Here is an 11,932-nt window from a genome sequence, read left to right as displayed (position 1 = left end):
GAGACCCCAGTTACCCTTTAATGCCGTGGCTCATGAAACCCTACACAGGGAGCCTTGATAGCAGCAAGGAGCGGTTCAACAACAGGCTGAGCAGATGCAGAATGACTGTGGAGTGTGCTTTTGGTCGTTTAAAGGGCCACTTTTCAGAGTAGCAGCCATGTTAGTCTGTATCCACAAAAAGAAGAGGAGTACTTGTGGCACCTTAGAGACTAACAAATTTATTAGAGCATAAGCTTTCGTGGGCTACAGCCCACTTCTTCGGATGCATAGAATGGAACATATATTGAGGAGATATATATACACACATAGAGAGAGCATGAACACCGTATGGGAAGCTGGACCTGGCCGATAACAGCATCCCCCTGGTTATATCTGCGTGCTGTACCCTCCATAACATTTGTGAAGGGAAGGGTGAAAGATTCATTCAGGCATGGAACTCAGAGGTTCAACACCTGGAGGCTGAATTTGAACAGTCAGAGAGCAGGGCTATTAGAGGGGCCCAGCACAGGGCTGCAAAGATTAGGGATGCCTTGAGGGAGCAATTTGAGGCTGAAAACCACCAGTAATGTCTGGTGCCCTGCACGGGAGTGGAGTGCAGTGGTTCCAATATTAATAGGAATCTGTGTTTGCTACGCTGACTTGCAGTGCCTGTTGCTTTCCTGGGCTAAGGTATCTTTTACTTTATGCAGTAATAAAGAATGTTTTCAAAGCCAAAAAATCCATTTATTGAAAAGAAAATTCATTTATTGAAAAGAAACACAACTGCTTGGGAAACAGAAAGGGCAAGGGGGTGGGGAACGGTACCATCACAGATTTGCGTATGTCCTGTTATCATAGGCCTGGTCTACACTACGAGTTTAGGTCGAATTTAGCAGCGTTAAATCAAATTAAGCCTGGACACGTCCACACGACGAAGCCCTTTTTTTCGACTTCAAGGGCCCTTTAAACCGGTTTCTTTACTCCACCTCCGACGAGGGGATTAGTGCTAAAATCGGCCTTTGTGGGTTGGATTTGGGGTAGTGTGGACGGAATTTGACGTTATTGGCCTCCGGGACTATCCCACAGTGCTTCATTGTGACCGCTTTGGACAGCACTCTCAACTCAGATGCACTGACCAGGTAGACAGGAAAAGCCCCGCGAACTTTTGAATTTCATTTCCTGTTTGCCCAGCGTGGAGAGCACAGGTGACCACGCAGAGCTCATCAGCACAGGTAACTATGATGGAGTCCCAGGATCGCAAAAGAGCTCCAGCATGGACAGAACGGGAGGTACGGGATCTGCTCGCCATATGGGGAGATGAATCAGTGCTGGCTGAACTCCGTAGCAGTAAACGAAATGGCAAAATATTAGAAAAAGTCTCAAAGGCCATGAAGGACAGAGGCCATAACAGGGACGCACAGCAGTGCTGCGTGAAAATTAAGGAGCTAAGGCAAGCCTACCACAAAGCCAGAGAGGCAAACGGAAGGTCCGGGGCAGAGCCGCAAACATGCCGCTTCTACGTGGAGCTGCATGCGATGCTAGGGGGTGCAGCCACCACTACCCCAACCGTGTGCTTTGACTCCATCAATGGAGAATCACACAACAGGGAAGCGGGTTCGGGGTACAAGGAAGATGATGATGAAGACAATGAAGATAGCTCACAGCAAGGAAGCGGAGAAACCGGTTTCCCCAACAGCCAGGTGTGACGGGTTGGATCACAGAAACCCCCTTAGGAGCTGCCACCCAATGTGCAAAGACTACCCCTGCTTCTGTTTTCCCTGCCAGCTCAGGACTCCAGCACCCTGTTTTGCTGAGCCAGACACTCCAGTCTGCTCTAACAAAGACTCAGGGTCTGAATCACTTGTCCCAAAGCTGCAAGTTTACCCAAAAACAGCGTACAGTAGTGTGCTTGTCTTTAGCACTCAGATGCCCAACTCCCAATGGGGTCTAAACCCAAATAAATCCGTTTTACCCTGCATAAAGCTTATGCAGAGTAAACTCATAAATTGTTCGCCCTCTATAACACTGATAGAGAGATATGCACAGTTGTTTGCTCCCCCAGGTATTAATACATACTCTGAGTAAATTACTAAATAAAAAGTGATTTTATTAAATACAGACAGTAGGATTTAAGTGGTTCCAAGTAGTAACAGACAGAACAAAGTAAGTCACAAGCAAAATAAAATAAAATGCGCAAATCTATGCCTAATCAAACTGAATACAGATAATCTCACCCTCAGAGATGCTTCAGTAAGTTTTTCTCAGACTGGACACCTTCCAGGCCTGGGCACAATTCTTTCCCCTGGTACAGCTCTTGTTGCAGCTCAGGTGATAGCTAGGGGATTCTTCATGATGGCTCCTCTCCCTCTCTGTTCTCTTCCACCCCTTTATATATCTTTTGCATAAGGCGGGAACCCTTTGTCCCTCTGGGTTTCCACCCCCCCCCCTCACTGGAAAAGCATCAGGTTAAAGATGGATTCCAGTTCAGGTGACATGATCACATGTCACTGCAAGACTTCATTACTCACTTGCCAGCACACACACATACAGGGAGACTCACAGGTAAACAGCCATCTGCAGACAATGGGAGTCATCAAGATTCCAAACCATCATTAATGGCCCACACTTTACATAATTACAATAGGCCCTCAGAGTTGCATTTTATATTTCTAGTTTTAGATACAAGAGTGGTACATTTCTACAAACAGGATGATCACACTCAGTAGATTATGAGCTTTGTAATGATACCTTACAAGAGACCTTTTGCACAAAGCATATCCCATTTGCATTATAGTCACTTATTATCAAATTTTTTATAAAACTATCCCAGTTACATTATATTCACTTATTATCATGTTTTTATAAAACCATGTAGACTGCACAACGTCACACCAGGATATGTTTATCACCCTGGACCTGGAACCAGTAACCCCCGAACTCACCCAAGGCGTGCTCCCAGACCCTGAGGGCACACAAGGGACCTCTGGTGAGTGTACCTTTGTAAATATTACATATGGTTTAAAAGCAAGCGTGTTTAATGATTAATGATTAATTTGCCCTGGCAATCGCGGCCAGTACAGCTACTGGAAAAGTCTGTTAACGTGTATGGGGATGGAGCGGAAATCCTCCAGGGACATCTCCAGAAAGCTCTCCTTCATGTACTCCCAAAGCCTTTGCAAAAGGTTTCTAGGGAGGGCTGCCTTATCCCATCTGCCATGGTAGGACACTTTACCACGCCAGGCAAGTAGCACGTAGTCTGGAATCATTGCATAACAAAGCATGGCAGCGTATGGTCCCGGTGTTTGCTGGCATGCAGACAACATCCATTCCTTATCTCTCTTTGTTATCCTCAGGAGAGTGATATCATTCACGGTCACCTGGTTGAAATGGGGTGATTTTATTAAGGGGACATTCAGAGGTGCCTGTTCCTGCTCGGCTGAACATAAATGTTCCCCGCTGTTAGCCACGCGGTGGGGGGGAGGGGTGAAGTGATCATCCCAGAGAATTGGGTGTGTGGGGAGGAGGGGGGTAGTTGGGTTTGTGCTGCATGTTAACCCGGAAACCGCAGCCCCTCCTTTTACATTGCAAACCCATTTTAAATGGCCAACCCAACGGGTGCTTGGTATGGGAAATGAGGGCGCTACTGTTTGAAACCATTCCCACATGTTAAGAAGGTTAAAAAAGCCAAAAGACTGTGGCTTACCATGGCTGCCTGCAAGCCAAAATCTGTTGCCTGGCACTGCGTGAGTGATCTCTCACACCAAACCGGCAGGCCCTCAATATAAGAGGAAAAATGCGACCTTGTAACGAAAGCACATGTGCTGTGTAATGTGAACAGCAAAATTTAACGTGAAAGAGTGTACCCATTGTTCTCTAAAATGTGTCTTTTTTAACCACCTCTCCCTTCTCCTCCACCAGTTGCAAATGTTTCTCCTTCACAGAGGCTAGTGAAGATTAGAAGGAGAAAACGGCGGACTCGGGATGATATGTTCTTGGAGCTCCAGATGTCCTCCCACGCTGACAGAGTACAGCAGAATGCGTGGAGGCAGTCAATGTCAGAGTGCAAAAAAGCACAATATGAACGAGAGGAGAGGTGGCGGGTTGAATCGCGGGCTGAAGAGAGCAAGTGGCGGGCTGAAGAGGACAGGTGGCGTCAGCTTGCTGACAGAAGGCAAGAGTCGATGCTCCAGCTGCTGGAGCATCAAACTGATATACTCCAGCGTATGGTTGAGCTGCAGGAAAGGCAGCAGGAGCAGAGACCGCCGCTACAGCCCCTGTGTAACCAACAGCCCTCCTCCCCAAGTTCCATAGCCTCCTCACCCAGACGCCCAAGAATGCGGTGGGGGGCCTCCGGCCACCCAGTCACTCCATCCCAGATGATTGCCCGAGCATCAGAAGGCTGGCCTTCAATAAGTGTTAAAGTTTTAAAGTTTTAAACTGCAGTGTGTCCTTTTCCTTCCCTCCTCCCGCACCCCTCCCGGGCTACCTTGGCAGTTATCCCCCTAGTTGTGTGATGAATTAATAAGGAATGCATGAATGTGAAGTAACAATGACTTTATTGCCTCTGCAAGCGGTGCTTGAAGGGGGGGAGGGGAGGGTGGTTAGTTTACAGGGAAGTAGAGTGAACGGGGGGGGGGGGCGGAGGGCTCATCAAGGAGAAACAAACAGAAGTTTCACACTGTAGCCTGGCCAGTCACAAAACTGGTTTTCAAAGCTTCTCTGATGCGCACCGTGCCCTGCTGTACTCTTCTAACCACCCTGGTGTCTGGCTGCGCGTAATCAGTGGCCAGGCGATTTGCCTCAACCTCCCACCCCGCCATAAATGTCTCCCCCTTACTCTCAGATATTGTGGAGTGCACAGCAAGCAGCAATAACAATTGGAATATTGGCTTCGCTGAGGTCTATCCGAGTCAGTAAACTGCGCCAGCGTGCTTTTAAACGTCCAAATGCACATTCCACCACCATTCGGCACTTGCTCAGCCTATAGTTAAACAGGTCCTTACTACTGTCCAGGCTGCCTGTGTACGGCTTCATGAGCCATGGCATTAAGGGGTAGGCTGGGTCCCCAAGGATAATGATAGGCATTTCAACATCCCCAACGGTTATTTTCTGTTCCGGGAAGAAAGTCCCTTCTTCCAGCTTTTGAAACAGACCAGAGTTCCTGAAGACGCGAGCATCATGTACCTTTCCCGGCCATCCCACGTTGATGTTAGTGAAACGTCCCTTGTGATCCACCAGGGCTTGCAGCAGCATTGAAAAGTACCCCTTGCGGTTTATGTACTCGGTGGCTTGGTGCTCCGGTGACAAGATAGGGATATGGGTTCCGTCTATCGCCCCACCACAGTTTGGGAATCCCATTGCAGCAAAGCAATCCACTATGACCTGCACATCTCCCAGAGTCACTACCCTTGATATCAGCAGGTCTTTGATTGCATTGGCTACTTGGATCACAGCAGCCCCCACAGTAGATTTGCCCACTCCAAATTGATTCCCAACTGACCAGTAGCTGTCTGGCGTTGCAAGCTTCCACAGGGCTATTGCCACTCACTTCTCAACTGTGAGGGCTGCTCTCATCCTGGTATTCTGGCGCTTCAGGGCAGGGGAAAGCAAGTCACAAAGTTCCATGAAAGTGCCCTTACGCATGCGAAAGTTTCGCAGCCACTGGGAATCGTCCCAGACCTGCAACACGATGCGGTCCCACCAGTCTGTGCTTGTTTCCCGGGCCCAGAATTGGCGTTCCACGGCATGAACCTGCCCCAGTAACACCATGATTTGCACATTGCTGGGGCCTGTACTTTGTGAGAGGTCTATGTCCATGTCAATTTCCTCATCACTCTCGTCACCGCGCTGCAATCGCCTCCTCGCCTGGTTTTGCTTTGGCATGTTCTGGCTCTGCATATACTCCAGGACAATGCGTGTGGTGTTCATAGTGCTCATAATTGCTGCAGTGATCTGAGCGGGCTCCATGATCCCAGTGCTATGGCGTCTGGGCTGAAAAAAGGCGCGAAACTATTGTCTGACGGAGGGAGGGAGGGGCGAGTGACGACATGGCTTACAGGTACAGGGAATTAAAATCAACAAAGGTGGCTGTGCATCAGGGAGAAACACAAACAACTGTCACACAGAATGGCCCCCCCAAAGATTGAACTCAAAACCCTGGGTTTAGCAGGCCGTTGATTTCACGGAGGGAGGGGGAAGCAAATGAATACAGAACAAATCTGGTCCATCTATTTTTTACATCTTAAGCTGGCAGCAGACGGTGCAGCATGACTGATAGCCATCGGCATCTTCTGGGTGCTTGGCAGAAGATTCTGTACTACGACAGCTAGCCATCATCAGCCATCATCGTCAAGACGGTTCAATAGGACTGCCGGCAGGACTGAGTCTCCAGGAAACAAAACATGTCTGCCCAGGTGCCTCTGATCAAACTCACTGAGGAATACAACGACAATGGATAACAGTCGTAATATACCATCTACTGCCAAAAGGCAAGGAGCTGCTGTTGTATAGCAATGCAGCCCCACGTCTGCCAGCACCCAGATAGCTGATGACGGCTACCAGTCATACTGCATCGTCTACTGCCAAAAGGCAATTAGCTGCTGCTGTGTAGCAATGCAGTACCACGTCTGCCGGCACCCAGATGACATATGGTGACGGTGAGCTGAGCTGAGCGGGCTCCATGCTTGCCGTGGTATGTTGTCTGCACAGGTAACCCAGGTAAAAAGGCGCAAATCGATTGTCTGCTGTTGCTCTGACGGAGGGGGAGGGGCCTGACGACATGTACCCAGAACCCCCCGCGACACTGTTTTTCCATCATCAGGCATTGGGATCTCAACCCAGAATTCCAATGGGCAGCGGAGACTGCGGGAACTGTGGGATAGCTACCCACAGTGCAATGCTCCGGAAGTCGACGCTAGCCTCGGTACTGTGGACGCGGTCCGCCGACTTAATGCACTTAGAGCATTTTATGTGGGGACACACACAATCGACTGTATAAAACCGATTTCTATAAAACCGGCTTCTATAAATTCGACCTAATTTCGTAGTGTAGACATACCCTTACTCAGCCTTCCTGTCTGGAGTACTGTGCAATGAGTGCTGCACTTGAGGATGGCTATACTGCATGGTGATGGGGGTTGAGTGCAGTGGGTAAGGGTCATAGTTTACAGGGCCGGGTGGTGAAGCTACAGGTGTTGGAGGCAGCTGGTGGCGATAAGCATACAGATGTTGGATTCTGTGTGGATTCTGGCTCTGTCACCCTCCTGATCCCAATCCTCACACACATACACTGGGCAGGCTACGTCATGAGGTCCCTTAAGAGGATGCCCACTGGGGAGGGGGCTGTGGGAGGGATGATCCAGTGTGGGGCTGTGTTACCTATAGACCCAGAGCTCCACAGCTAGTGGAGGATGATGTGTCTCTTCTTCCTGCAGGGCTGGGAGAGATGCTGCATGAGAGGCAGCTGGCCCTCTGTCTGGCACAAGACAGGAGGGAGGTACGTGCGACCCCATTCTTCAGCCAACGCGCCCACAGCATGACTCCACAGCCATCCTCCAGCACCTAAAACCGCATCGCATCCCACCACAGCCACAAACCCCATCACCCAAGCCACAGCGCCTCCCCTCCCCAGTACCCTGAGCACCCCAGTGCCCCCCATCATCCAAAACTACAGCGCCCAGCGGCGCTGCCCCCATGCACAGATGTCGCCTGAATCACGCGCAGGCGCACCGCACCCACCCTCCCGCCGGCTGCGCCCGCGCCTGCGCATCTGTGTCGGGAGGAGGCGGAGGCGGGAAGCAGCCGGCGCTGGGCGGGGTCTGCGAGTGTGCATCCTGCTTCCCCGGTCCAGCGACCGCGCCTCCTTCCTTTCCTCCCTCGCCCGCCGCCGGACAGGGCTGCTGCGCACGGGGCCTCCCAGCTATCCGCTATGGCAGCGCCCGGCCTGGGCCTGGAGCTGCCCCCACGTGTGGGGAGAAGCTGGGTATGTGACCCCCGGACATGGGGTGCGGGGCGAAGGTGAGGCTGGGCTTAGCAGCGGGGTGCGGAGCCCTCCTGCGCGGGCCGGGTGAGCGGCCACGTGCGCTGGCTCCAGCGGGGCAAGGCTGGGTTCCCTGCTGTACTGGCCCTGCTCACTTGGGGGCCACCCACGTGCAGCTGTGACCCGGCAGTCTTCCTGCGCCTGTGAGGGGCCTGGCCCTTCGTCCACAGCAAGCCTCATGGGGTTGCTGGGCTGGACCCAGCAATAACAATCCTCCTTCCGGTGTGGCGCTGTTCAGTTGGGGCAGACATGGCGAACCGCTGCCCCGTGGCCGTCGCCCTCAGTAAGGGCCACAAGGTGACGAAGAACGTGTCAAAGCCCCGGCAGTGCCGCCGCAGAGAGCACCTGACCAAACACACTAAGTTTGTGCGAGACATGATCAGAGAGGTCTGTGGCTTTGCTCCCTATGAGAAACGTGCTATGGAATTGTTGAAAGTTTCCAAGGACAAACGTGCTCTGAAGTTCATAAAGAAAAGGGTTGGTACTCACATTCGGGCCAAGCGAAAACGTGAAGAGCTCGGCAATATTCTGGCAGCCAGGAGGAAGGCTATTGCCAAGTTGCAAAAACTCTTGTAACTCATTAAAGTGTGTTCCGAGAAAAAACAAACAAACAAAAAAACCCCACAATCCTGAGCTCTCCTGGAGCACTTTCCAAAAGTAGTGCTCAAGGCACTTTACGAAGGAGGGATCCCATTTTACAGGCAGAGAAACTGAGTGAGGCACAGGCAGGGAAGTGACCTGCCCACTAGCTGCCCAGCGGCAGGGCCTGGGACTAAAACCCAGGTCTCCCGATTACCAAGCTAGTGCCCTACCTGCTAAGTTGCACTGCCAAATTCAGCTTGCTGCTCAGTTGATCTCATTCATGGTGTATTACCAACAGGCTGGCAAGCAGTCCCAAGACCCTTTCACGGGCTGCAGCTCCTGATGTGAGGGTTGGTTTTGAGGCGATTCATTGCAAATATCTAAACTGGGTTAGATCTGCACCTAAACCCCATTTTCTGTGCACGCACATAGAGATGAGAAGGGAACAGGGTCTGTTTATTTTATTTTAAAAATATCTGCATGGACTTAAGTCAGTGCTGCTGAAACTAAAACGTTTTGGGTATTTATGCTGATGTGTCTTTTCTTTCAGGGAAGATAGTGAAAATCTGAAAAGGGCAAGAAAAGCAAGCATGCAAAAGCAGAAACTTCCTTCTTCCTCTGAGAGGTTGGTGTTAGCAAAAATGTTGTTAATAGAAAGTAGTCTTATGAAAAATATTGTTGGTTATATGATGCTTGACAATGAGTAAAAATATGCTGAACAGTCCCTACCCTGAGTCTTAATAATTTTTTTTTAATGAGCTCTTAACTTTTCTAGCACTTCTTGTGGCCAGTTGCATGCTTCTTAGGCAGTGCCATGAGGCTCTAAAGCACTTGTCTGTATTCAGTGGTGATCAGCTATTGAGGGTCACTTTATACCTGTGATAGTGTTACACTGTTTGTAGAGTATTTGCCTCGTAAAACCTGGGTCAGGGAAGTTGTATTAATTTTGACTGATAACAGGTTTTTGTGGTATTTAGCATTCCTTACCTGATATTAATGCAGCGGTCATCTGGATGCTAATACACTTGAATTTACATTTGTCCACACATACCTTACTCCCCCAAAACCCACTTAATCTTCTGGAGCCTGACTTTTTCTTTTTAAATATTTAGGTTGGCTAACATGTGCTTGCCAATACCATGACTGTGTGCTTGTTTGTGTGTACAAATGACCTGCTGGATGCATAATTTAGAACTGTGACTTATTTATTTGTATAATGGTAGGGCCAAAGAATTTCCATAAAGGATCAAAGTCCCATTGTGCTAGGCACTGTTCAGATAAGTAATAAAGAAAACAGTCCCTGCCCCAGATAGCTTACAGTCTAGGTGTCAGGATGCAACTGATAGTAACATGGACCCTACTTAGTGGGTGGCAGGGAGGAAGAGGTAATAAAACAGTTTAGCAGAAGAAACAGCAGTCTCAACATGCTTGCCTAGCCAGTGCCATGTACTGGAACTTGTAGATATGACAGAGGTTGGCTTTAAAATGGATAGGATTATGATTTTACAAACTGTAGGCCCAGTTTAGCCTTTTTAGCGTGGAGGAGTGCCTGGAATCTCTCTGTTCCTGTTTTATTTCAAAGCCCTCACAGCAATTCTATGGAACCAATGACCTTCTTCCCTCTGCGAATTGGGCTTGTGAACTGAATTTTGATTTCTAGAAGAGGAGTACTTTTAGATGTGTAACTGTTTGTTTTTCAGCTCAATGGATGAAATACACAAGACTTTGTGCATTTCTATAAATTATTCTATGCAGCATATGTGGGGAAATGCCATTTAATAATTACAGTGAAGCAAAGGGATCAAAGAATATTTGGTCAACAAACCCTGTTTTACTTGGAATTCTTTGTAATATTCACTTCAAGGAACTTCCTTATTTCTTCCACAAATCAAATGCTAGCTGTTCAATATGTATTAGTTTAAAAGATGTCTAACACTCAAGATGTCTAACACTCAAGATGTGCTGTGTCTCTCTGCTCTGTTTAGGGTATCATAACTGGTCTGCAGCTTATGCATCCATAAGGGGAACAATGTAAACCAAGAGTCTCAGCGGAGCAAAGAGTTTTCTGCAAAATGACGACTTGACAGGTAACTCTTCCTTAGGCATTGAAGAGATCTAATGAGCCTTAAATATGGGAGCAGCCAATGAAGCACATTCAGTTCTGTCTTAAGAAGAAAGCTGTTGTTCTCATCTCACTTACTCTTAGGAAATGTCTCCTTTGGGCTGAGCTCTGTAGATGTGAAACAATATTTAATGCAGTTGGGGTGTTGGGAGGGGAGAAACCTTTGAAATTTCCTGGCGTAAATCCCTCTATGAGCCACAAACAGTGATTGGCAAATTCAATATTTGATTGGTAATATTCAGAATACTCAGCCTTTGCTGGTATTTGAATGGGGTGCCTGCTGGGGTAGCACTTCCAGCCTGGGAGTGCTAACCAATGCTCCTCTAGCTCAGCGTGGCTTGTAGCAGATCGCTAGAGGAAGCGTTTTTCAGTGAGGCAAGACCCAAGTGAGGGGACTTGAGATATACACTACTCAAAGGAATGCCCATTTGGGGGTATTTCTCTTACACACTTTCCAAAGCATGGAAGATCTGTTTTATTAATCCAGCAGTTGTCAGCTGCCCAGTGCAGTTCTGTGCCTGTGCTAGTGTTACACTGCTGGGAGAGAAACGTGCCATCAGAGTTACTTGGTACTGCTGGTACTGTTCTAGTGCCCGTCGGTGCCAGGTTTTGATAGCACTTTGCATCCTTGAGAGTGGAATAACTCTCTGTAGAGTTAGTCCTAGACTGGATGCGAACACAATCATTTCCGTGCTGTACTGTAATATAAAATGTGGCTGCAAATGCTTTTTTTCCCTCACCTGATCTACCCTTCTGAAAATGAGGCACAGGGTGGTTAATTGGCCAATCATGGTTTTTTTTGTTCATATAAAAATGCAGACAATCCCCCCCCAGTTCTCCCCCCCCCCCCCCCTGTGAAATATGGATCTTTAGGGCTCCACTGGCTGACTTGTTTTTTTTTTCTTCTAGTTACAGATAAAAGCCTTCTCAGTTGGACTGATCATTGCAGGAGTGAGGCTAGTGGGGCCAGCAGTAGTTGCCTGAAGAGAAGAGAGGAACTGTTGCTGTTGCTTTAAAGAGTGACTGCCAAGATATTTAGAGAGGTGGGAGTGAGCATGTGAGTAGTCCCATGCCTTGAATGGGACTATTCCTGTGCAGAAGTGTTTGCAGGGTGGGAGCCTAGTAAGATAAAACATGAAAGGCGGGGAGAAGGATGACATGGATTGTTGGTTTCCTCTCACCCTTTTATTAAAATTGTATTTAAAAATAAA

General features: G+C 48.7%; 1 protein-coding gene, 1 long non-coding RNA gene and 1 other non-coding gene across 3 annotated transcripts; all 3 read left to right on the top strand.

Annotated features, from left to right (window-relative positions):
• The first annotated feature begins 7,820 nt into the window (after positions 1-7,820).
• Positions 7,821-11,932, top strand: LOC135882733 (uncharacterized). Its single transcript, XR_010561598.1, has 4 exons — positions 7,821-7,960; positions 9,150-9,224; positions 10,585-10,686; positions 11,631-11,932. It is a non-coding gene; the product is annotated as an uncharacterized LOC135882733 (long non-coding RNA).
• Positions 8,254-8,605, top strand: LOC135882748 (large ribosomal subunit protein eL36-like). Its single transcript, XM_065409765.1, has one exon. The coding sequence runs from the start codon at positions 8,267-8,269 to the stop codon at positions 8,591-8,593; it is 327 nt and encodes a 108-aa protein (XP_065265837.1). The 5' UTR covers positions 8,254-8,266; the 3' UTR covers positions 8,594-8,605.
• On the top strand, positions 11,204-11,402 carry LOC135883191 (small nucleolar RNA SNORA74). The gene has a single exon (XR_010561629.1). It is a non-coding gene; the product is annotated as a small nucleolar RNA SNORA74 (small nucleolar RNA).

This window comes from Emys orbicularis, chromosome 8 (assembly GCF_028017835.1).
Source record: "Emys orbicularis isolate rEmyOrb1 chromosome 8, rEmyOrb1.hap1, whole genome shotgun sequence".
Classification (NCBI taxonomy): Eukaryota; Metazoa; Chordata; order Testudines; family Emydidae; genus Emys; species Emys orbicularis.
This window is presented reverse-complemented; position numbering and strand designations above follow the sequence as displayed.